The 27,618-nt window shown below is 38.0% G+C and overlaps 1 protein-coding gene across 1 annotated transcript in view; it reads left to right on the top strand.

Moving 5' to 3' along the window:
- The window catches only part of LOC126176791 (CD151 antigen), a 224,504-nt gene extending 216,599 nt beyond the window's left edge, over window positions 1-7,905 (top strand). Inside the window, exons 7-8 of the mRNA XM_049923963.1 lie at window positions 1,370-1,477; window positions 6,964-7,905. Coding sequence (XP_049779920.1) covers window positions 1,370-1,477; window positions 6,964-7,011 — 156 coding nt within the window. The 3' untranslated portion in view covers window positions 7,012-7,905. The remainder of the gene's footprint in view (window positions 1-1,369; window positions 1,478-6,963) is intronic.
- The last annotated feature ends 19,713 nt before the right edge of the window (window positions 7,906-27,618 follow it).

Here is a 27,618-nt window from a genome sequence, read left to right as displayed (position 1 = left end):
TTTGGACAATGGAAGAACATTACACATATGTGACTGTTGCAACTGCTGTGGAGTCAGCTTTCTGCTACCCCAGTGCCCTCGGGTAAGAGTAAGTGAAATTTCATTTCCGACAAGTCCCACCAATTTCTTAAAAGTTAGTTGACGCACTGTCAGCAGCAGTTGATACTAGTACTGCGATGATATTCAGTACAGTGCAAGACACTGTAATAGCCATTTTAAGAGACAGGACAGTCTTCACACTCTTGAAGGAAGAAAACCCTTGTACACATTGTGAAATTGGGGATAAGACAATACCTGACTGCAAATGTGCAGCTGAGGGTGCCTGCATATGACACACAGTGGCCCAATTTGCCATTCCCCTACATATTATCTTGCTGCTGAGGCACATCATGTCAGTGGGAGTGAAATTGGCTGCAAGTAAGTGGTTGTAGTCAGTCAAGCCATCAAATCAACCCCCCTCCCCCGCACTGTGGCACACCACCTTCTGGCCACTGAGGAAACAGCACCTCAGGATAGGTTGCCATCTTACGATACACAGGTTTCTTCTCTAGCAGAGGGTCCACCATTGTGTGGGTACCTGTGGTATACAAATATTTGAACAGTAAATTTTAACTGAAAGTGTATCAGGAAATGTGTGTAGCAACAGGTTTACCTGCTGATTTGCATTAAATTTCAATTGTGTGTGAAGCATTCTGGGTGATATTCCAGTTGTCATCTCCTAAGTTAGTGTTTTAGACTCATTTGAGCATTTTTATTGTAACACTATATTTAAGAGACAAGTGTTAGCAATTTTAGTGCAGGAAAACAAGACGAGACATTCTATATTTTTAAGACACATGCTCACTATTTCTACTTCTACTACTTCAAGATAACGTGCACCAAAAAAAGATTTCCAGCATATGTTAATTTTTTTGTCAACTACTTTTGATTTCTGCCCCGAAAGCTCTTGTTTCAAAAGTCAACATTTTTGTATATTTTTAGTCATTAATGTCTTGTGACACAAACTTGACTCTTAGTTTAGTACTAATGATGACATTTAGAAACTCAAGAATGAATAAATCAGGAACATGATTTCCTTTTGAATATTTTGCTCACAGGAATAAAGCAACTTCAGAAATTATTTGTCCTATCATAGAGAAAACAACAATAGTATTGTACTGAAAAACGTTAATAGTGCTTTCTTCAACAGCTCTTCCTAAATCACTAATGAATCCTTGAAGAGGGAAGAGTATAATCAACATTGCACATCTCTTAAGTATCCAGTAAAATTGTGTGTGGATGAGTCTTACCTTTGTATTTAGAGTACCATACGCTGTGTGGCCTAAGCAGTATCCAAAAGTAATTTAATTACTCCTGTGTTTACTTTTAGACTTTCTGCAACCCATGGGAATCTGGCTGCCTTGAAAAAGCTGAAAAATTTGTGCAAGATCATGCAACTGTGATTGGTGGTGCTGGTATAGGTGTAGCATGCATCATGGTGAGTAGTGATAAATTTGTTTGCCAGTAGTGGAGCAACATTAAAACATTTTCTAAACAAAATGAAATTGTTGAAGTGTTTTGGGTAACAAAACAAAGTATTATGGTTAAATCAAACAATGGAAATTCCAGGTTGGAACATGAACACTGTAGGAAGAGAGAGTGCTACTTACTGTAAAGATGACATGTTAAGTTGCAGATGGTCACAATTAGACACTTGTACAAAAGCTTTCAGCCACAGCCTTCATCAGAAGAAGAAATGGAAACACATGCACATATGCACGACTGCCATCTTGGGCAGTTTGGTCTGAGGTGTTGGAGTTCACTTGGAGGGGATCACTACTTAATGGAAGCTCCAATGCTAGGTGTCTTGCGTAAACCCTGAGGGGAAACAGTGCCCAGGGCCAGAAAGAATTGTAATATGCATTCAGTATGTCTCCTGTAGGACCTCATCTGAGATGTGAAGGCAGCCCTGCCTGTGGCTATTGAGGGTGCAGGGAATAGTAGTCATGTTAGCAACAATGACACCAGTTGCTTGTGTTTTCCTTCATTTCCTACAGGTGGCTTGTGGAGATGAAGGAGACTGTTGGTCTTGGTTGCAAGATGCAAGTTGAGCTCATAGTTTGCAGCATTGTACCCAGAGCCATTTGGGATCCTTTGGTTTGGAGTCAAGTGGAGGGTCACGGTGGGAGATTTCTGGATCTGCATTATGGGTGGAGAGTTGTAAGACTTCCTTTCATAGATTAGGGGTGCACTACACAAAGAAACAGTTGCTCAGGTAGCAGGGTACTTGCAGGGGGCTTATGAGTCTTCTAAGCTAAGTGGTTGTTTAAGGTCCTCCGAACACTCACCATTAGTTATGCAGAAAGCAAAATCTGGTTGTGTATGGAGTGCAGGTACTTAGACTCTCAAAATTTTAACTGTAATTTGTCAAAGTATTTGTAGCACTCAAATTATTCTCAGAACTGAGAGCTGGCTGAAACCCTGAGGAGGAGGAGGAGGAGGGGAGGGGTGGGTGTTCATTGTTGTTGACAAAAATATTGTCTCCAATGAGATTGATTTTCAGTGTGACAGTGGACACCAGTAACAGACCTAGGTGAACTTAAGCTAATTGTCAGATTCTGCCATATTAATTTTAGAATCAAAGGAAATTTTACAAACAGTAGTGCTGAAATACCCAGGTCATCTATCATTAGTTGGAGGTGACTTTAATTTATAGAGTATAGACTGGGATGTCTGTGGATTCACTGCAGGTGGTATGGGCAGACAGCCTTGTGAAGTAAGTTTTTACACATTTTCTGAAAACATCCTTGAACAATTACACAACCCATGCACAATGAAAATATTCTAGACCTTGTAGCTAGAAACAGGCCTGACTTTATCAACAGTTGATACAGAAATTGGGATTAGTGATCATGTCATCATAGTGACAGTAGTTACTGTAGTTAATAAAACCACCGCAAGGGCAAGGAGAGTATTTATACTAGAAAAAAGCAGGTACACAGTTGTTAGCATCCCACTTGGACAAAAAATGGACATCATTTACCTTCAATATGGTGGACACAAAGGAATTATGGGCAAAATTTAAACTGATTGTAATTCGCACCCTGGAGATGTTTGTGCCAAGTAAGTTGATTAAGGATGAACCTTTGGTTAAAAAAAAATAATGTGCAGAAGTTGACCGCCAAAAGTTAAAAGAAATTCATGTGACAATAAGATGATCAATATATCAATACTTAGATGCTCACAAACTTTTGAACAGTAATCAACATGGCTTTTGTAACAGCTATCAGTGCCTATACTGAAGAGATTGTCTGGAATCTTGACACTAAAAAATGTGTAATGGGAATTAACTTAGATCTATCTAAAGCTTTCGATACAGTAAATCACCTAATTCTGTTAAACAAGATGGAGGCAACAGGTGTAAGGGGAGTTGTGAGGCAATGGTTTCTATCTTACCTTAAAGATAGAATTCAGGTAGTAGAAATAGAACAGAAAACCAAGCGGATTTCAGATGCAAAGAAATTGGAAATAGATGTCCTACAAGGCAGTGTTCTTGGTCCCTTATTATTCTTGCTTTATATAAGTGGCATAAAAATCCAAATATTTCTACCAAAATAATGGTTGCAGATGACACGAGCATAACTATAAGTGGTGATAAAAAATCATTAACCACCACAAGTGACATAGTCCTGAAATATATACAACAATGGCTAATGAGTTAACACTTAATCTTAGTAAAACAAATTATATACAGTATGGCAAAGCAACCCAAGATATGGACCTCCAGTTAAAACTAATTGATATGAGATAGTGTGCAATCCACAAACTTCTTGGGCATTCACATTGATCAAAACTTAAGCTGGGAAGACCATCTCAAGTATTTATCCCACAGGCTCAATTCGGCATGTTTTGCATTGAGGATATTATCTAGAGTATGCAGCACAGACTGTACTAGACTAGTGTATTTTGCTTACTTTCAGTCCATAGTGTTTTACGGCATAGTGTTCTGGGGTAAAACTAAATCAATCTTAATAGATATCTTCAAATTTCAGAAAAAAAAAACTATATGAATCATAACACACAATCCTCCAAGAACTCATTGTAGGCCCCTTTTCAAACAACTACAAATACCATCACTGTATATATTTAAAAGCATTCTATGTATAAGAGCACATATGAAAAATCTACGTACAAATGAGGTCTGCCACAATTATAATACTAGAAGTCATAAGAATTTGTATGTAGAAATGGTAAGGACAACACAAACCTAAAAGCATGTAAGTTATTTTGGAATAAAACTTTACAACCCTCTGCCAGTGTACATAAAGGAAATAGTAGATGAAGTAAAACTTAAGACTGAGCTTAAAAATTACCTTCTAAGCAAAACTTTCTATGACACAGATGAATGCTTTGATTGTGTATAAATTTATTGCCAAAAATTTTAATTTATATGTCTAAATTATACTTTTCAAAATGCCTTGAAAGTATAGTCCATTATTATGCTTGTAGTACTTGTACTTCTATGATAACTTTGTTGTGACAATTCCTACATCATGTAAATGATGTACAGGAAGATAATAAAATGAAAATGAAAATATGCGAAGCACACATCTACTTCAATCCTCATACCTTAGGGAAAGATCTTGCTGAGAACCCGAGAAAATTCTGATGATACATAAAATCACTAAGCAGATTGAAGGCTTCTATCCACTCAATTGTTGACCAGTCTGAGGTGCAAATAGAAAACAGCAAAAATAAAACTGAAGTTTTAAAGTTCAGCTTTAACAAATCATTCACAAGGAGAATTGTACAAATTGTCATTTGACAGTTGTACAGACTCCCACAAGGACGACATAGAAATAAGCATCTGTGGCACAGAGAAGTAGATGAGAGTTCAAAGCAAATAAGTCACAAAGTCCAGATGGAGTCCCAATTCAATTTTCAGAGAGTACATCCTTTGAAATTCTTTTGCCCAGTGCAAAAAGTCTCCAGTAAGTGGGGAAAAAAGTGCATATGACTCCTGTATATAAGAAAGGTAAAAGAACAGACCTGCATGATTACAGACCAATATCCTGGATATTGGTGTTCTGCAGAATTCTTGAAAACATTCAGAGTCTGAATGTAATACAGTTGGTTCAGACAGAAAAGCTTCTGCTCAAATTTGGAAAGCATCACTTTGTGAAGCTCACCTTGCCATTTCCTCAGGATGTCCTGCAAACCATGGATGGACAGCAGTAGGCTGATTCCGTATGCCCGTATTTTGGGAAAGTGTTTGACAAGGGGCCCGCAGCAGGCTGTTGATCAAAGTCTGAGCATATGGTTTAGGTTTCTAGAGATTTGAGTGGCTTGAAGACTTGTGAAGTAAACTTTGTGCTCGATGGTGAGTGTTCGTCAGAGACAAAGGTATCGTCAGGACTGCCCCAGGGAAGTGCCATAGGACTACTTGTCACCTATCTACATCAATGATCTGATGACCAGGGTGAACAGCAATTTAGTGTGTTTGCTGATGGTGCTGTGGTGTTTGGGATGGTGTCATTAAGTGACTGTTGGATGACAAGTGACGACCTGGACAAAATTTGTAGTGGTTATGAATGGGAGCTCGCTGTAAATGTAGAAAAGTATAATTTAATGCAGACGAGTAGGAAAAGCACTCCTGTAATGTTAGAATACAGCATTAGTAAGGTGCTGCTTGACAGCCAAATTGGATAAATGTCTAGGTATGATGTAGCAATACAATATGAAATGGAACAAGCATATTGAGTTGGTAGTAGGGAAGGTAAATGCTCAACTTTGTTTTATTAGGAGAATTTTGGGGAAGTGTTCCTCACTCATAAAGGAGATGGTGTATATGATGCTGGTGTGACCTATTCTTTAGTAGTTAGTGTTTGGCATCCCCACCAGTCAGATTAAAGGAAGACATCAAAGCAGTTTGGAGGTATGCTGCTAGATTTGTTATCAGTAGGTTTGATCAGCTTGCAAGTATTACAGAGATGTTTTGTGAACTCTAATAGAAAACCCTGTAAGGAAGACAATGCTCTCCTAGTGAAGCACTACTGCAGAATTTGAGAGAATCAACATTTGAGGCCTGCTGAAATAGGAGTCTACTGCTGCCAAAGTATATTTTGTGTAAGAACCATGAAAATAAGATGGAAAAATTGAGTTCGTAGACACTTTGAGACAGTCACTTCTCCCTCACTCTGTCTGTGAATGGAACAGGAAAGGAAATGACTAGTAATAGTAAATAGCACCATCTGCCATGCACTGTACAGTGCCTTGTGGAGTATGGATGTAAATGTAGATACTGAACAAGTATTAAATTTCTTGTTAAGAAACGCACCTCAGATGCACCTCCCAGCCTGGTGCTCCAAGCAGCTGCTTGCCACTTAGGCCTTGAACCAGCCTGAATGAACAGATAAAGGAAGTTGTGCTAATAAGAAAGATGCGTGCGACCTTTTTTTCCTCGTGAGCTTTAAAAAGCCATGTTTCATGTCTTTCTAAAATATTATCGGATGGATTCAAATATGACTAATTAAATCTATTGTGGATGTTTCTAAATAAGTTTTTCAAACCTATTAAGGAAAGAATTGAGCATCATGTTTAAAGTACATTACAAGACAACTGAGTTTGGTATTAACTGTGGAAAAGTTGCAAAAATTTTACTGAATCCCTGCAGCTGAGAAGAGTTTCTGAACTGTATATACTAACATCAAATGTAATAAAAATAAACTGTAGTTATAACAATTATTTGATGGAGATTGCAATTAAGTGGCTGTGTTGCCAGAATTTGAGGATCAAATTGTACATAATCTGAAATAATATTCTGACATAAACAGCAGCTTATCATATTAGCTTCAAGAATGTAGTATTAGCACATGCTATATAATTAAGAGTATCTCTAGTGTTGGAGTTACTGTACACATTCTATAAATGTAAACAATAGGATAAATTTGTTCTGTAGCTGCCTAATGAAAACTTCTTTTTCAGTTGCTGGGGATGATTTTCTCATGTGCACTGTTTATGATGATTGAATAAAACCCCACTTCTAAATCAGTGTTCATGATCGGAACACAGATGTGTGTTGTGTAAAGGGAGTTTAATTAAATCGGAGAACTTAACCAGAGAGTGTGTTCCTGTAAATATCTGTAGCTACGAATGCTACAGAAAAAATGTAAAGGATGTTTAACTTCATGCCAGACATGAAATTTATAGTGGAATTGTCATCTGTTAAGAAAAAGTGATGGTTTTACAAGACAGTGAAGTGTCCTGTAAGCTTAAGACCAGTGATTTTCATCTTAATATAAACAACACGCACAAATTTAAATATTGCTTTGTACATATTCATATATATGAATTGTGGACTGCTGTAGTGTGTCAGTATTAATCTCTGTATACAAAATATGGCTTTTCATACTACTTTACACCAACATTCCTTTATGAATCTGTGTTTAGAAATATTCTACAAGAATTTAATTTATTGTTAAAAATGTTAATTATACTGGCAGAGTGCTCTTGCCAGTTTGCAGTTACTTCAATTCTCTTTAACTCTATTGTCTGCACATCATCACACTCATTTTCTAGACATTTAGAATAATTCTTGTGTAAAATCACTATTATTTCATTTTGCAAGAAGGTAACTATTACCGACATTCATTATGTGGGTATAGAAAAGCACCAACCTTACTTACTCTTCATTTTATGTCAGTGGCAAAACATATTTAGTTATTGGCACATTGTCTATAAGGAGCTATTACCTCTTTCATGTTAAAGTTGAATTTTCACTTTAGAAAGTGAACATTCTGTTTGTGAAGTGGATTATTTTGATAGTGCTTCACTACTGCAAAAATAGGAAGCGTGGGTGATAGCACGGATAGTAAAGCACAATGTCACATTTGATTTCTCAATAACTGTGTGTGTGTGTGTGTGTGTAAACAAAATGTTATGGTGTCATCCCATTTCCTTAAAAAATGTTCTTTGTACCTGATGCTCTTGTCAGTAAAATGTAAGTGAAAGTTTTTGTTCAGGCATGTTAAGTTTTTCTTTCTTACATAGTAGTAGTGAAGAACATGCTTAAAGCGAACTTTCTGTAGCTGATAAAATGTTAAAATGAAATGTGCTGCAAATTCAACATAACAATGAAGAGGTTTTTTATTTTATTGAGTACTGACCACTGTATCACATGAAGAACACCCATTAACTAGACACCTGTGTTAAATTTTTGTACTGATGTAACAGTTGAAGAGAGTGCATTTTAAATAAAGGAGAATGTTTGAAAATATGTAATATACAAATAAAGAAATTAATATTTAAAAAATTCCTTATTCCTATTAATATTCATTTATTTATTTTATCCATCTTTCAGCACTGACATACAATTGATGTAGTCAGAAGAATTACAGCTATTTGTACATTATGTTTTACGTAACAAAATATTACATGGTAAAAATATAGCAGTGTTGTACCCTGTTAGCTTATAGCTGCCTCTACACCCATATCTAAACATACATCTACATGATTACTCTGCAATTCACATTTAAGTGCTCGGCAGTATGCCTTAATTTATCGATAAATTGTCATCTTTACAACTATTCTGAAATTCCTCTATACTATAGAAAGTATTTTTCTTCATCCACACTTTGGTTTTAGTTTTGAAAATATCCAGTGAAACCAATTGAGCCTGTATGGGTAAAGTGTTGAATAATTTTATGCCTATGTATTCATAGCTAGATTGGGTTTTCTTAATCCTAGTTGTGGGTATATCAATCTTATTTGTTTGTTTGAGTATTGTGTTGATGAACAGATTTCCTTATAGTGTAGCAGTTTTAAGTTTTCTTTTATGTTTAATAGGCAACAATATATGCAAAGAGATGGGACTGTGAGAATTTTGAAGTCCTTAAAATAAGGTCTACATGAGGTCTTGTCAGTGAATCCAGTTAGCGCATAAAAGAATGCCATATTGAAGATGGCAGTGAAAGAAGGCATAGTATGAATGAAGTAATAAATCTTGTGTAACACATGTGTTTAGTTTGGCTAGTAGGTAGATAACTCATTGTAACCTCCTCCTCACTTATCGACCTTAATGACAGTGAAAAATTAAACCGCGTGTACCTAATGGAAATTTGGGAAAAGCAATCGTCACCGAAGTTAATTTGTCGGTAAAGAGGGAGGAAAGGGTTACATCTAATGGAAGGAAAAATGCTAATGAAAAGGGGTAAAGTTAATAAAGAAAGTAAATGTGCGGCCGTTACGTTAACAATTAACTAGCGGTAATTAGATATTTGAGATTGGGGGAAATTACGGTCGCCAGTCCTAAGTGCAATTACTATAGTAACTGAAAAAGAAAGGTTATTACACATATAATTAGCACTAGAAGTGTGGCAACTGAAGGTTGACACGCTTAGTGTGAAAACTGAAAGTTTGTCAGAAGTAATAAATTTCGCTACACTCTGACTTGATTTAGCAAAAGAATTAATAAAACCGGAAAATTGAAAGTTAATTTAGTGACTGAAGTTAATAGTGAGCTTTCTTTCTGAAGCACATCGAAATTCAATAAAATACGGTTAGTCTTGGACTACCTCAACAATCATTTCAAAAGCTACTTGAATCTACGCAATTTAAAATAAGAGATTTAACTTTGAACTTGAATTAAATGATTCTGAACAATTAACTATAGTAAAATTTAGTACGTACCAAGCTGAGCTGCAGTCACAGGTAAGCTAAAATATGGTAACAAAAATCGCACTCTTAATTTGTGCTTGTGTAATCTAAGTATTGTAGCCAGCTATGAATAGTTTAACTGAACTTTGAAATTAAAGCAGTGAAATGCTATAATATTAATTTAATGCTGGCGTTTGAATTTCAACGACACTCGGGTTCATTCCGGAAAAGGAAGGGACCCTGCTTGGCAATGCAATTGGGACAATGAGCAACAATGGTTCATGCTAAGTTGCTGTAATTATAGTTACAAAAATGGTACAGTTTGAAAAGCTGAGGTCTGCCATACAGTTCTAAAACTTTACTTGCTTCCAGTCTTCCTTGTTGGTTGATTGAAGGTTTGAAGCCGTCGATCGAGGAGGTGGCGACAGTCAGTCATTGTCGGCCGTCGCTGTTGCAGAAGCTGCATGTTGGCGCGCCTTCTTCTCGACACGGTCACCAGGCGAAACGGGCTCTTGATGTGCGCCAGCTAATGCTTCCCGTCCGCGACACCATGTCATAAACTATCATCGCAAGTCGAGCGCAATTACATGCTGCCAAACCCCGAAAGCGCGGCAACTCGCGGGAGCTTTACACAACACACCTGCTCCACCACACTACCCCAGCCAGACTCTCTCTGCTCAGCCCGCGCTCCACGAGGCAGAGTTAACACTACCAAAGATCCTACACACTTTGATTCTTCACACGACCTATCGATGTAATTGTTCGATAGCAGTTTTCCCTAGGCAAGACCCAGCGTAAAAATACAAATAATGTTTACGAAACAAACCAATTATACATCGACATAAATGCATAAATATATATATATACAAATAGTAAAACTACAATATACGAAGACACAGAAATGTTATGTATTCAGGTAACAAAAATAAGGAAAACAAATTTATAGTACAATAGATGGAAATAGGGGGATATGCATTTCCGGCGTTACATCATGATAACTTTAGACATACACATAATCTGTATGTGTGTTCCATGTTAATTCCAAGTCAATGTGTATTCCTTGTAGTTTAACAGATGATAACTCAATGTTGCTGTTTGATAGACTGAAGATTATCTTGACAGGCTTTTCATGGTTCATAGTTAACTCATTAGCTTTAAACCAGATGTTAGATATTTTGAGACATTCTTCACTTTCCTCCTTAAATTTGTTTATATCCTTTCTGGAATTACCTTATGTTGTGTCATCAGCATAGAGGATAGATTTACAGGGTAAGTTACTCGGAAAGTCATTTACAAATAATATAAATAGTAGTGGACCAAGCACTGAGCCCTGAGGAACACCTTGTTTTATACCTAGTCTGTGACTTTTGGCTATTATGCTTTACAATTTATTTTCTATTGCTGAGATATGATTCAGTTAGTGAGAGTTCAAAGTGTTTGTGAAGGAATCAAAGTCAATATGATAACAGAATACTGAACATGGTGTATAAAGTTTTTCTCCATTCTTAGTGAGATACCAAAATAAACTAATCTTGTTTGTGAGAACAGCACATTGATGGAAGTAATAAGTTAACATTGGAAGCTTTTTTATGGGGTGGCATCCCGTAGAGTTATTTAATAACTTTGTCACAATGACTGCAGTACAAGAAGCAAGTAGCATCAGAAATGGAGTAAGGTTAAAAATAATACATTATATAACAGCTAAAATAAAAATTAGTTTTTATTTATTTATTCATTCATTCATTTCTAGAGAAATTTCTTTCAGATAAATGTATTATGTATGATAAAAGGAATGGAACTAACTTATCGCTCACAACAGAAATGAAAGAGGGGTGTTCTAACAACTTAAAGTGTGAGTGTGGATCTGGGTTACATCAGTTTATTCCCTCAAACCACCTTCCACTTCTTTATGACGTGACTTACTTGGAACTTGCAGCCACTCTTCTTTACTGGCTAGCCGGCTGCCAGAAACCCTCTTGACTACTACTCCATCAAATAATGCCAGGTATAGTGATTTTTAGATTCTTGCTACTTATGAAATAAGTAGACATACAAATTTTACTTTTCGTCAATTAATGATGTATTTGACCTCAATACACAATAAAACTCTCACTTTCACATAAATATGTAACTTCCTGTAAGTCTCTCGTACAGCCGAACATCAGAAAGAAATTGAGTTACAGTTGAAAGAAAGTTCACTTGGATACCATAACTTTTAACATGAATCAGAAAATAAGTCTTGTCCATAGCAAGTTTGTCAAGAGTTCTTTTTCAACTGCCTTTGTTTTAATAACAATAGTCAGTGACACAATAAGCATAGAGCTGCATTTAAACTCCATGGTTCTTCCTTACACACTCACTAAAACCTCTGTGCATTGCCCTACAAGTACTCGTCAGTGCCGTTTGTCCGCCATGTCTACTTTCTTACTGCTACTGATTGTACGCCTATTTATTGGTAATAACAATTTTTACTGGATGAGTTCTTTAGTAGAGTAAAAACAATTTAGTAAATATACTTAGACTTGTTTCAAATTACATACTACTCCTGTCTTTGACATCTTGTGGCAGTACATTATATAGCCTGACTCAATTGTAAACATATTGGTTTGGTCTTAAGTCTATTCTACATGGTAACAAAATCATATGAAAGTGAGTATAAAGAAAATGAAGTTATAATTTGAAAACTCAATAAAGAAAATGCTATTTTCATAGTGTTCCATGCCAGTAAATTGTCGTCTCCAGATTGTGACCCTCAACTATAGATGTTTCATGTCAGCTCATAGATATAATTTTAACTTCCCTCCCCCTGTGAAACTGAAGTTAGATTACTATGACTGAATAATATCTAGTAACTTGAATGGAAACTTTGGGGCAAGAGAAGTCCCTTCTCCAAAATTTTTAAATTATCTTCCGCTCTCCCAGGTATAAAACTAATTATTCCAAATGGAATAAAATATCTGTGGCTCTGCAGAATTCTGGCGATCATAGACTCTGAAAATTCTTAAAATAATCAGAGGCAGAATTGTACACCATGGGGAAGCTGTCTTGGTGCTATGACATACTCACTCTGCAGCATGAGGATCAGTGTCCAAGTTGCACATCAATTTCAATAACGTCCAGAATTTAATATATAAAATTGAACATAAATGACCATGGTGCAGGGTCTACTGATTCCCAGGATACGAAAATCCCTACAATTACAACACACCAAACAATGTTCTGAGGCACAAACAAGGGAGAGGTTAAAACAACCAAAGAATTGAACATACCTTTTCCATTTATGAAATTATAATTTTACATACATGATTTTCCTTGCTACATTTAAGTACACATCTTCCTCTTGTACGAGATGAAATGTTATCATAATTCATCAAATTACATTCGGTGCTCAAAATGGATGATTACAACAATGCCACTAATTAAAATTCCACTGTGATCCTACTCCTGAAACAATCAGAAGTTAGTCCATTGTACACGTAATGTTTCACATTCTATTCAGAGTTTTTATGTCATGAGCCACCGATAATCTGTCACTCGAAGTCGTAATGAGTCTTTGAGCCATATAAATCACTTACTTGATTAAACATAAACATTTGTGCTACATGAAAAAATGTAATAGAAGCAAAATGATATACTACATGACGTGCTCACTGACAGGCCATCCAGATGATGAACATCGAAGGGATTCCAATTAAACTAGTGGAAACTTCATATTTTCATGATGTAAACAATAGTGGCATGAAAATGCCCTGGTAAAACACAAGGGAACAACTTTGCTTATAAACTAGTATGTTAATTGTCACAAGCATGTTCCAATAAAGAAAATAATTAAACATACAAAATAATCCTTAGATTATTGTCCAAATTTTTATGGGTGCTGTCAAGTTACTGAAAATAAACATTGGCAATTATTAGAAAAACCCCTGAAAAAAGTAATTACTTTCACATCTTTATGCAGACCACCTTACCCTCAGTAATGAATCTGTATTAATCAGTACACTAAAATCACTGAAAGACTGCAGGACTATCTGAACTCTCATAGTAAATAATTTGCTATGTGCTTGTGGATGACAAAAACTATAGCTCAACTACAGAAGCTGCATTAAAATTTGACATTGCATCGCCTTACAGAATGAAAGCAAGCAAATTTTTAAGCCTGCTTGTTATTTACTTTGTCACCTAAGTGTGACAATATGCAACAGTAAATGAATAAATCTAGTAGTGTTGTCAGACTTAGGTGACAAGTTAACTGTTATTTATTAATTTAATTGGATGGATGAAAAACCCTACTCAAGACAATTATTGTAATTGGAGAATGTTAGGAGACAAGTTACCATGGTTAAAAAAGGAGATAAAGGCAACCACCAGAGTTTGAGGTATTTAAAATGCTTCAAATGGCTCTAAGCACTGTGGGACTTAACATTGGAGGTCATCAGTCCGCTAGAACTACTTAAACCTAACTAACCTAAGGACATCACACACATCCATGCCCGAGGCAGGATTCAAACCTGTGACCATAGCAGTTGCGCGGTTCCGGACTGAAGTGCCAAGAACCGCTCAGCTACCACGGCCGGCTTCAGGTATTTACTTGCTGGACACAGCATACAATACATGCACTAGAACAGTGCACAGTACATTTATTTATCAGAATAAATGACTCTTCATAGAGGAAGGTTAGGGACACCTGGCATATTTTGATGAAATCTGTTTTTTTTTTTTTAAAAAGGAAAATAACACACAATTTAACTGAGAGCCACACAGCATTTATTCACTTAGAGAAGTATTCTATAATCTTAAGGAAAAACTAATATGTAGGGAAACACACACTGCTGGCATTAAAATTGCATTGGAGCTTGTGTTAGTGGATGTGAGTGAGTGAGTGAATGAATGAATACATACCAGGCAGGATAGAAAAGAACTAAATTTTAATTACTGTGGTTACACAGTATAATAGGAAGAGAAAATGATTAAATTTGTAGGTAATTTTGTTGTCTACAGGATGTGCAATTTACTACATAGAACTGCCACACCTGGGCAACACAGTGCCTCTAATCGGGTTGAGCATATTGTTGAACTGAGACTGGATGACAAACAAGACTGTCATTCCATGCTGTTTCAACTCCAAGCCAGAATTTATCAATCATTGTGGCTGACTTGGGGTGGCATGCCAATCTATTAGGAGATATATTCACTGCGTGAGACACCTGGAGACTGTGCTGACTGGAGCAACCCAAGAACATCATCAGTATCAAGGTAGGTTAAGCCATCATGGGCAATATACAATCTTTGATTACCCCGTTGAAAGGTAACATTAAGAGGATCACAAAGGTAGGGCACAGCAACCAACCTGATAATTTGCAATAATATTTCATACAACTACTGATTGTCAAATCATGTGTCACAAGCAGAGATGGAGCACGATGATAAAAATGGTAGAGATTCTGTGTGGTAATGTTGTTCTCCCTGAGCAGGAGTCAAGTAATGTGGGAGCTTAAAGAGAGACATACACAAGACTACAATATAAGTGGACAATGAATGGAGGTTTGGATCAAGCTGGAGAGTGTGCATGGATAGGCAAAATGGTTAAGGTGACCGTTTGCAATAGGCAGGAAATCTGGGCTCGAGTAAATTTTTGTTACCTGTTCCTGTGTATGCGATATAACGGAGATCAAAACACAGTGAGCAGTTAATTCATTTGCAATATCAAAATCTGTGACTTGATTCTGAAATACTACACAACTACCCAGTCAATATATCACTGAGTAATTAGCCATGAGTTGCTTCTACCAAACTACTTTGCAAATGTCCCTAAACAACTTCAGTGGAATCTGTAAATAGGTTTAACATATAATATATATATGTTTGTGTTCGTTTGTGTGTCTGTCGACCTGCCAGCACTTTCATTTGGTAAGTCACATCATCTTTGTTTTTAGGTGTGTGTGTGTGTATATATATATATATATATATATATATATATATATATATATAATAGAGGGAAACATTCCACGTGGGAAAAATATATTTAAAAAGAAAGATGATGAGACTTACCAAACAAAAGCGCTGGCAGGTCGATAGACACACAAACAAACACAAACATACACACAAAATCTAGCTTTCGCAACCAACGGTTGCCTCGTCAGGAAAGAGGGAAGGAGAAGGAAAGACAAAAGGATATGGGTTTTAAGGGAGAGGGTAAGGAGTCATTCCAATCCCGGGAGCAGAAAGACTTACCTTAGGGGGAAAAAAGGACAGGTATACACTCGCACACACACACATATCCATCCACACATACAAGACACAAGCAGACATTTGTAAAGGCCTTTACAAATGTCTGCTTGTGTCTTGTATGTGTGGATGGATATGTGTGTGTGTGTGCGCGAGTGTATACCTGTCCTTTTTTCCCCCTAAGGTAAGTCTTTCCGCTCCCGGGATTGGAATGACTCCTTACCCTCTCCCTTAAAACCCATATCCTTTTGTCTTTCCTTCTCCTTCCCTCTTTCCTGACGAGGCAACCGTTGGTTGCGAAAGCTAGATTTTGTGTGTATGTTTGTGTTTGTTTGTGTGTCTATCGACCTGCCAGCGCTTTTGTTTGGTAAGTCTCATCATCTTTCTTTTAAATATATATATATAAAATAGAGGGAAACATTCCACGTGGGAAAAATATATTTAAAAGTCTGCTTGTGTCTGTGTATATGCGGATGGATATGTGTGTGTGTGCGAGTGTATACCTGTCCTTTTTTCCCCCTAAGGTAAGTCTTTCCGCTCCCGGGATTGGAATGACTCCTTACCCTCTCCCTTAAAACCCATATCCTTTTGTCTTTCCTTCTCCTTCCCTCTTTCCTGACGAGGCAACCGTTGGTTGCGAAAGCTAGATTTTGTGTGTATGTTTGTGTTTGTTTGTGTGTCTATCGACCTGCCAGCGCTTTTGTTTGGTAAGTCTCATCATCTTTCTTTTTATATATATATATATATATATATATATACACACACAAAATTCAAGCTTTCGCAACCAACAGTCGCCTCATCAGGAAAGAGGGAAGGAGAGGGAAAGACGAAAGGATTTGGGTTTTAAGGGAGAGGGTAAGGAGTCATTCCAATCCCGGGAGCGGAAAGACTTACCTTAGGGGGAAAAAAAGGACAGGTATACACTCACACACACACACACACACACACACACACACACACACATATCCATCCGCATATACACAGACACAAGCAGACATTAAAAAAGGCAGAAGCAATTGCTGTGGGCATAAGTAGTTATAAATAGTGCTCATGCTCTCATATTGTTTATTATGGGAATTACAAAGATATTAATAATATGAAATAGGATAGATTGTTATCACAAAGAGCACATGTTCAGTGACGGACAGGCACATTGAAAGAAGAGTCTTAAATATTATCAACTATAATATAATTCACCAGAGAAGGACCACCTTAATTCCATGCGCACGCACGCACACGGCAGGGGAAGGGGGGGGGGGGGGGGTGCAGAGGGGTTTTGACTGCTGCTCGTCCCCCAAAATGAAAATTAATTTCCCACTATGGTCCTCGCCCAATCTAGAAATATCCTTGTCCGTCCCTATTCCATCAATGCTCCCAACCCCCTACATTCCTTGGCTCATATCCCTACAATAGACCTCATTCCAAATGTATACTCAGAGATTAGGTATTGAATTGGAAGTCATATCCAGGAACAGATGTATATGCAGATCTCAATTTAGTAATGATGTGTAAACTGAAGATTTAGAAAATCGGATGGAGGAATTAGTGTGTAAACGAGTGTGCTACTGAAGAACAGAAGTTTCCAAAGCAGCTTCAGTAGAAGCAGCTACATACTACGCAACTGCATCATTAACAAGGAAAAAAAAATGCCTGATGCGCCAGCAGCCAACGACCTTTCATCAGTATTGGCCCCTCCTCAGTCTTCAACAGTGAAAGACTTTTCACCAGCTTCGCCATCATCAGCAGTAACAGAAGCAAACAGAAGAAGCACAAGAACCAGGAAACTTACAACTCTGCAGGATTTTTGGTACCCGGCCTCAGTTACAAGACTAACATAAGGCAGATACCTTCAGATATGCCAACTTCCATGTCTAACTGGCAACAGACTCACCTCCACTGTCATCAACAGAAGAATAACCGTGCCACCAGCTCATCTAAAGGATTTTTTAGCATCAGGTCTAAAGGGAAGGACGCCACCAAGATAAGTAAAAACAAATGCCTAACAGTGTTTCACCAAAACATTCAAGCCATAAAGAACAAAGCACAACAGCTAGAAGTAGAATTGGAAACTTTTGATAGCCAAATTTTGTGTATGACCTTGCATGTTACTATAGCAGAATCTCAATGAATGGTGGAGGTTCACGTATCTATGTAAAAAAAAAAAGATATGGCATTCAAAGTTAGATATGATCTTTTAGATCTGGGTGAGGACAAACATTTTGAACTTTCCGCTGTTAAAATAATAGGACCTGGCATAACAAAAAAATTAGTCATATTTTGTGTGTAACGCTCTCCCAGTGGAGACATTGATATATTCTTCTCAAAACTGAATCAAAGCTTAGACAAGGTGTCTGGACCAAAAGCAAATGTAATTATCTGTGGTGACTTAAGCATTAATATCATGAAGCCTGATAAGGCTAGCCACATACATGTGAATATTCTAAGCTGTTATGGAATATCCTCCCTTGTTCATTGTCCAACTAGAATAATGAAAGAATCTTCCTCATCTATAGATCATGTAGCTACAGATATTGATAGTAAAAAATGTCATATTGTTGTCCAAAACCTGGGCCTATCAGACCACCTCTGCCAGATCTCAAAAACTAACATTCATGTAGAAACTCCTAAACTGTGTACATACAAAAGAATGTTTTCCAAATCAGCCCTGTATGAGTTTAAATCCCAGCTACAATATGAAGATTGGGGGGAAATCTATGCAGAAACTAATGCAAATCGGAAATTTATCAAGTTCATGTCAATTTTTAAAATCAGATTTGAAGAGATGTTTCCCAAAACTCTTTATCAAATTAAAACTACAAAGAGAAATCAATGGGTGACTATTGGTATCAAAAAATCCTCAGAAACTCTTTAGATACCTCAGCTCCATAAAAAATAATCAATCTAACTCAGAAGTTCTGCAATTCTACAAAAATTACAGGAAAATATACAGAAAGGTGCTGCTAGCCGCAAAAAAAAACTTTCAAACAACAAAATATTACTTCAAGCTGAAAACAGGAGCAAAGCAGCCTGGAACATCGTCAAACAGGAAACATCTAACTCTCCAAAAAGGGACCTCAATTCACATATTAAAAACAAAGATGTACCAGTAGGTAACCCTAAAAAATTTGCTGATTTTGTAAACTCATATTTCAGTAGTATTGCAAAAAAATTACAGCAGAAATTTCCAGATACAGATATGTATGACTTACCGACTCAGAACCAGCCAACAAACTCAATGGTGCTCTTGCCAACTACAGAAAGGGAAGTGGCACTAGTAGTACACCAACTAAAAACTAAAACTTCAGTAGGACTTGATTAAATCACAGTCTGCATAATTAAAGAATGTATAGACTCCATAAAAGGCCCATTAACAGACATAATAAATGAATCTTTTGAATCTGGATACTTTCCGGAGTACCTAAAACAAGCAAAAGTTATACCTATCCTTAAAAACGGAGATGTGGAAAATGTAGAGAACTACAGGGCGATTTCTACACTGTCTGTCATTTCTAAAATAATAGAAATACTAGTCAAAAAGAGACTGCTAAATTACCTGAATAAATATAACCTTCTTTCCAATGACTAATTTGGTTTTAGGCCCAGAAAAGGCACACAATCTGCTATAGCACAGTTCACTAAAGTAATTTTAGAAGCACTGGACAAAGGTGGAAATGTAAGTGGTATCTTTTTAGACTTGTCAAAGGCCTTTGATACAGTTGACCACAAAATCTTACTTCATAAATTAGGGCAAATAGGAATAAGAGGTGTGACAAAGAAGTGGTTCAAATCATACTTGGAAAACAGAGTTCAACGAGTTGAGATATCACAAGTTTCAAACAATTCCCTTGTAAAACATCTGTCTGACCCAGAACATGTGAATATAGGCATCCCACAGGGAAGTGTATTAGGCCCAATATTGTTTGTTATACAGGGTGTTACAAAAAAGGTACGGCCAAACTTTCAGGAAACATTCCTCACACACAAATAAAGAAAAGATGTTTTGTGGAGATGTGTCCGGAAACGCTTAATTTCCATGTTACAGCTCATTTTAGTTTCGTCAGTATATACTGTACTTCCTCAATTCACCGCCAGTTGGCCCAGTTGAAGGAAGGTAATGTTGACTTAGGTGCTTGTGTTGACTTGCGACTCATTGCTCTACAGTACTAGCATCAGGCACATCAGTACGTAGCATCAACAGGTTAGTGTTCATCACGAACATGGTTTTGCAGTCAGTGCAATGTTTACAAATGCGGAGTTGGCAGATTCCCATTTGATGTATGGATTAGCATAGGGCAATTGCTGTGGCACGGTACGTTTGTATCGAGACAGATTTCCAGAACGAAGGTGTCCCGACAGGAAGACGTTCGAAGCAATTGATCGGCGTCTTACGGAGCACGGAACATTCCAGCCTATGACTCGCGACTGGGGAAGACCTAGAACGACGAGGACACCTGCAATGGACGAGGCAATTCTTCGCTCAGTTGATGATAACCCGAATGTCAGCGTCAGAGAAGTTGCTGCTGTACAAGGTAACGTTGACCACGTCACTGTATGGAGAGTGCTACGGGAGAACCAGTTGTTTCCGTACCATGTACAGCATGTGCAGGCACTATCAGCAGCTGATTGGCCTCCACGGTTACACTTCTGCGAATGGTTCATCCAACAATGTGTCAATCCTCATTTCAGTGCAAATGTTATCTTTACGGATGAGGCTTCATTCCAACGTCATCAAATTGTAAATTTTCACAATCAACATGTGTGGGCTGATGAGAATCCGCACCTCTTCGGGCTCGTATTGTGGACGGCTGTGATACAATACGCCATTCTCCAGGGCTGCATCAGCGCAACAGGGATTCCATGTGACGGAGGGTGGATGCATGTATCCTCGCTAACGGAGGACATTTTGAACATTTCCTGTAACAAAGTGTTTGAAGTCACGCTGGTACATTCTGTTGCTGTATGTTTCCATTCCATGATTAATGTGATTTGAAGAGAAGTAATAAAATGAGCTCTAACATGGAAAGTAAGTGTTTCCGGACACACGTCCACATAACGTATTTTTCTTTCTTTGTGTGTGAGGAATGTTTCCTGAATGTTTGGCCGTACCTTTTTGTAACACCCTCTATACGTTAACGACTTCCATCAAAGTATCAGACATGGAGAAAAAATACTTTTTGCTGATGACAGCAACATAGTAATAACAGGTGAAAATCCAACGCAACTGTCAGAAAGAGCAAACGAGGCTCTCAATGAGGTCCACAACTGGTCATTAAAAAATAAAGTAACCCTAAATGTAAAGAAAACTAACTATATTAACTTCCAATTGAACAAAAAACACAATGCCACTATAATAAAAGTTAATAATAATGAATTAGAATGTGTAACAAGTACCAAATTCTTAGGGATGAATGTAGACAGCCAATTGAAATGGACAAACCATGTCAACATTTTGCCAAAGAAATTATCCACAGCATGCTATGCTCTTAGAATCCTTGCACCGGTATGCAATAATGCCTGTCTTAAAATAACATATTACGGATATCTACACTCAATCCTCAGCTAAGGGATCATGTTTTGGGGAACAATTGCCAGTAACATACAAACTGTGTTCAAAGTACAAAAAAGAGCCATAAGGATAATAACAAACAGCAAAAACAGGGCCCACTGTCTAGAATTATTTAGAAAACTAGGCATTCTAACTGTTTCTTGTGAGTATATCTTTCAGAACATAATGTTCATTAAGAAAAATCTCAACATGTACAACACAAACAGCCTAATACATGACCATGAAACAAGATCTTGTCACCACCTCCATCTAGATAGAAAGAACAAGGCAAAGACGCAAAAAAGTATATTTTATAATGGGATAAAACTGTATAACAAATTACCACAGGAAATTAAAGAAATAAATGAGCCCCTCACTTTCAGACAAAAGCTTAAAACCTTCTTAGTAAGTAAAAGTTGTCATACTATAAAAGAATATTTAACATAGATATAGATTATTAGCAACATATGACATTATCACCAAAATATGATGTAATTATAAATGTGTGTATGACTAGTTATAAAAACTACACAAAATATGAGAAATCTGTTTCATTGTAAATGTAAATGTGTGCTCATGTATTATAAACTGGCGACATCCATACAATATTTATTGTTCCACGGATGAATAAATAAATAAATAAAAGAACAGAGGAATGGTGAGGTGCATCTGCAGTTCTCTTAGGCTGTAGGTAGGTAATGTGATAATGAATATCACAATGGGCAATTCAGTTGAAGGGGAATTGAACTGAGACTGGATGACAAATAAGACTGTCATTCCATGCTGTTTCAACTCAAAGCCAGAGTTTAAGTACAATGAAGGTAAAAGAAGAAATACTTAATTTGATTGATGCAAGAAGGAATTGCAAAAATGTTCAGGAAAAGAAAGGAATACACAAAGGAGCAAATAGGAAGTGCAGAGAAGCCAAGTTCCTACATATTGGAGGGTAGGACCAGCAACTTTGGTATGAGATATGTTTATTTTCTCCAATACCCGTCACTGTTGCGATAAGTCATCTTTTTGTGGAGAATAGTTCCAACCATCATGCCCATTTTCAAATAATAGCCTTAAATGTAAGTGTAATTGTACAGTCCACCAATGTACATATGAGTAACAAATGTTCACGTTCATTGTTAAAAATCATTACGTGAATACAAAATGTTAGACTCCATATGAATATTTAAAGTGGTTTCTTTCCAATTGAACATGACCTTCATTTGTTTTGGAGGAAACTGTATTATATAACTGTATGAAGTCTAACATTTTATATTCATGTAATGGTTTCTAATGATGAATAAAATTGGTGGACTATCTCATTAGACTTACATTTAAGACTGTGGTTTGAAAATGGACATAAGGTCGGAAACTAGTTGCATGGATATATACCATGAGACTTTTAGGAAAATATCATCCGCACAACTCCAAAATAGCAAAAGCAGATGAGTGGGAGAATCAATGCACAATCAAGTAACAACTTGTGCATCAAAGATACAAACATGAATACTACACAGACAAATGAAAAAATGATCTGTTAAATGACAAGCAGTTTGGCTTTATGAAAGATAGGCATCAGAGAGACAGTTCTGTCATAACACTTGATAAAGGATGCAAAACTTTTTTTTAAAAAAATAATAAAGACATGTTCTTAGAATTTGTCGACTTAAAGCATTTGATAGTGTAAAATGGGGAGGATGTTCGAAAATATCACAAAATAGATGTAAGCTATAAGGAGATATAGGTGAAATACAATATGTACAAAACCACAAAGGGGGGCAAAAAAAAAAAAAAATAATAATAATAATAATTCTCAGGTTAGCTAGGGTGTAAGACGGGGATGTATTCTTTTGTCCCTGTTGTTCCAGCTTTATATCAAAGATGCAATGACAGAAATAAAATAAAAGTTCAGTATCGCAATTAACATTCTGGGTGAATGGATATCAATGATAAGATTTGCTGGTGACAGAGCTATTTTCTGTGAAAGTGAGGATGAATTGCAGGACCTGTTAAATGGAATGAACAATCTAATGAACACACACTATGGAGTAAATTGAAGAAAGATGAAAGTAATGCATACCAGAAATTAGATTAGCAATAAACTTAGCATGAAAACTGTGGTCCATAAAGTAGACAAAGTGAAGGAATTCTGCTACCTTTGAAGCAGAATAACACATGATGGATAGTGAAAGGAGGACATAAGGAGCAGACAAAGGTGCCCAAATGATAATTTGTACCTGGGGGCACAAGTTAACTAGAAGAAGGGACCAGTTGGTAGGACATGTTCTGAGGCATCAAGGGATCACCAACTTAGTATTGGAGGGTAAAAATCGTAGAGGGAGACCAAGAGCTGAATACACTATGCAGATTCAGAAGGATGTAGGATGCAGTAGGTACTGGGAGATGAAGAAGCTTGCACAGGATAGAGTAGCATGGAGAGCTGCATCAAACCAGTCTCTGGACTGAAGACGACGACAACAGGTGGTGAGGTGGAATATTTTTAATATATTGGAAGATGAATGATGCCTTTTAAATAGCCATAAAAAATTTTTTGTTCCAACCCTGTTAAAAACCTGCATAATAGTGACTTTTAAAACATTTTCTTGAAAGAAAAACATCATACTACACTAATCTTTATCCTTTCACTGAGTTGAGAGGAGAGGAGAGGTGGGGGAGGGAGAGAGACTATGCCCTCCTTGCAACCTGGTATGGGTGCCCTTGGACCAGGCTAGTACAAGTAAAGTTGGCATTTCACCAAAAGAAGTCAAGTAGTATCAGACATAGGCCTTAATTTGAGGAAGACATTCCTGAGAGGCCACATGAATGGCCACTGCTGATTGTGGCACAGAGATTGCTGGACTGCACAATTACTCAGCATAGCATCCAATGACAGCTTCACAACCTATGCTATCTGGACTCTTCCCTGCAACATACCTTTCGATGCCTTAACCCCCCGGTCTCAACATCTGCTAGTCTCTGCCCCACCTTGCCTCTATCTCCGTCCCTGCTGCCACTACTACATCACATACACCTACTGTCTCCCCGTAACCCCTACCCCTCCCCCATCCCCAAACCAGCACACCTGAATGGTCCACTTCTGACAAAACTGTTTCCAATAAATAAGCTCTGGATATCTGACATCGCTTTATGGCCAAACAAAACTTCTGTGGTATCCCAAACTGCAAGCTACTTCAAAGATAGCAAAATGATAATTATTTTTAATGAGATCCCACTTCTATTGTACTATGATCCTGTGTGATTTCCCTGATAGAGAAATCACAGGCAGTCACAATTTTTCAATGTGACCAAGCACTTCCCTATTACAAAATTGTTGAGGCTTTCATAGCCATTTATTGATGTATTGCCTCTTCACTTTTGTATCGGGATCTTTTGTCAGCTGTCACTCTGCAGATGTACGGCAAAAAAATCGTAACTGACTTTTATTCTTCTGACTTGTTTCTTTGCCATTTGTTAGGTTTCAGCACACTTCTTATACACACATCAAAACAAGTTTTGCATCACGTCAGTTCCGACAGTTTCGGAACTTATACAGAAAATTGGAATAGAGATCAACATAATCATTTCCGCCCTTTTTATTGCTCATGAAAAACACACTTTGTATGTTGTACCACCATACAACAAGACATTCAGAGGTGGTTACCATTCTGCTATCTTTGAAGTAGCTTGCAGTTTGGGATACCAGAGAAGTTTTGTTTGGCCATAAAGCGATTTCAGATATCCAGAGGTTATTTATTGGAAACAGTTTTGTCAGAAGTGGACCATGCAGGTGTGCTGGTTTGGGGAGGGGGTGGGGATGGGGGAGGGGTAGGGGTGACGGGTACACACCGATACCTCTAGTACCCAGTAGCACGTCCTCTTGCATTGATGCCTGCCTGTATTCGTCGTGGCATACTATCCACAAGTTCATCAAGGCACTGTTGGTCCAGATTGTCCCACTCCTCAACGGCGATGATCCCTCAGAGTGGTTTCACTTCATCCATAAATAGTCCTTTTCAATCTATCCCAGGCAAGTTTGATAGGGTTCATGTCTGGAGAACGTACTGACCACTCTACTCGAGCAGTGTCGTTATCCTGAAGAAAGCCGTTCACAAGATGTGCACGATGGGGGCGCGAATTGTCATCCATGAACACCAATGCCTCGCCAATATGCTACTGATATGGTTGCACTATCGGTCGGAGGATGGCATTCACATATCGTACAGCCATTACGGCACCTTCTGCGACCACCAGCTGTGTACATTGCACCCACATAATGCCACCCCAAAACAGCAGGGTACCTCCACCTTGCTGCACACGCTGGACAGTGTGTCTAAGGCATTCAGCCTGACCGGGTAGTCTCCAAACACGTCTCTGACAATTGTCTGGTTGAAGGTATATGCGACACTCATCAGTGAAGAGAATGTAATGCCAATCCTGAGCGGTCCATTCGGCATGTTGCTGGGCCCATCTGTACCACTCTTCATGGTGTTGTTGCAAAGATGAACCTCACCGTGGACGTCGGGAGTGAAGGTTGCGCATCATGCAGCCTGTTGCACACGGTTTGAGTCGTAACATGACGTCCTGTGGCTGCACGAAAAGCATTATTCAACATGGTGGCATTGCTGTCAGGGTTCCTCCGGGCCATAATACGTAGGTAGCAGTCATCCACTGCAGTAGTAGCCCTCGGGCAGCCTGAGCGAGGCGTGTCATTGACAGTTCCTTTCTCTCTGTGTCTCCTCCATGTTTGAAAAACATTGCTTTGGTTCACTCTGAGATACCTGGACACTTCCTCTATCGAGAGACCTTCCTGGCACAAAGCAATGATGCTGACACAATCAAACTGCGATATTGACCTTCTAGGCACAGACAATACGAGTTGTGTACCTCTGTCCTGGTGGAATGACCGGAAGTGATCGACTGTTGGACCCCCTCCATCTAATAGGCACTGCTTGTGCACGATTGTTTACATCTTTGGGCAGGTTTAGTGACATCTCTGAACAGTCAAAGGGACTGTGTCTGTGATACAATATCTACAGTCAACGTCTATCTTCAGGAGTTCTGGTAACCGGCGTGATGCAAAGCTTTTTTTGATGTGCGTACAGTTGGTGGAGTACCCATTGTGTACCACAGGAGACAGTTCAGCTGTTGTGTCTCACACCTGTGGTGCTGCAGCTCATACATTCATCTGAAGCTGTCGTAGAGTGATGTGTAAGCCTCCATCTACCTAGCCAGTGAATGGTATTGCAATCTTCAAGCTATATAGAAGTTTCATAGTTATGAGAATGAAAGTGTTCAGAGGTTTCTTTGCGTATTTTTGTACGTAATAAGTGGGTGGAGAGCTGCTGTGTCTCCAAAGTGGGGTGGTGATCGAGGCAGTTCCACGAGATGAAGTACCTATGTGGGTGCTTATACACATTCCATACATCTCTGTCCCAGGTTGGAATAGTGTGACACGTCCAGGATAAATCCCTGCAGAATAACAATACTGAGAGAGATGTATGCAGAAACAGTAATAGTAAACATTGATTTTACAGTTTTACGTCAGAGCATGAGAAGTCAGCTTGTGTGATGCTCCCTATGCTGTAAAGTTTTGAATAGAAGAAGTTGTTATATTTTATAGAACAATGATATATGGAGACTGTTACAGAAGAATCTCTATTTATTAATAAAAATTCCATATATCATGAAGCATTTCAATTCCAGCATACTGAAGACTACGACAGTAACAGCATCTGATAATCTGCACCATCATGCAGAAAATAGTGTTGTTTCAGCTACAGAAAGTTAAAACCACCAGAAGTCAAGAAACACAAGTCTGAGAATATACACATACATATCTAAAAAGAAAGATGATGAGACTTACCAAACAAAAGCGCTGGCAGGTCGATAGACACACAAACAAACACAAACATACACACAAAATTCAAGTTTTCGCAACAAACGGTTGCTTCGTCAGGAAAGAGGGAAGGAGAGGGAAAGACGAAAGGATGTGGGTTTTAAGGGAGAGGGTAAGGAGTCATTCCAATCCCGGGAACGGAAAGACTTACCTTAGGGGGGAAAAAGGACAGGTATACACTCGCTCCACGAATTAACTGGCAACCAGTAGACTAAGTGAACTACCCATGGGACTGAATTCCGGCTATTCACAGCAATCACCACTGCACTTCTCTATTGCTGCAATGGTGTTCTAAGCTCTCTGGAAACACATACATTTAGGCTAT

Source organism: Schistocerca cancellata, chromosome 3 (assembly GCF_023864275.1).
Source record: "Schistocerca cancellata isolate TAMUIC-IGC-003103 chromosome 3, iqSchCanc2.1, whole genome shotgun sequence".
Lineage (NCBI taxonomy): Eukaryota > Metazoa > Arthropoda > Insecta > Orthoptera > Acrididae > Schistocerca > Schistocerca cancellata.
This window is presented reverse-complemented; position numbering and strand designations above follow the sequence as displayed.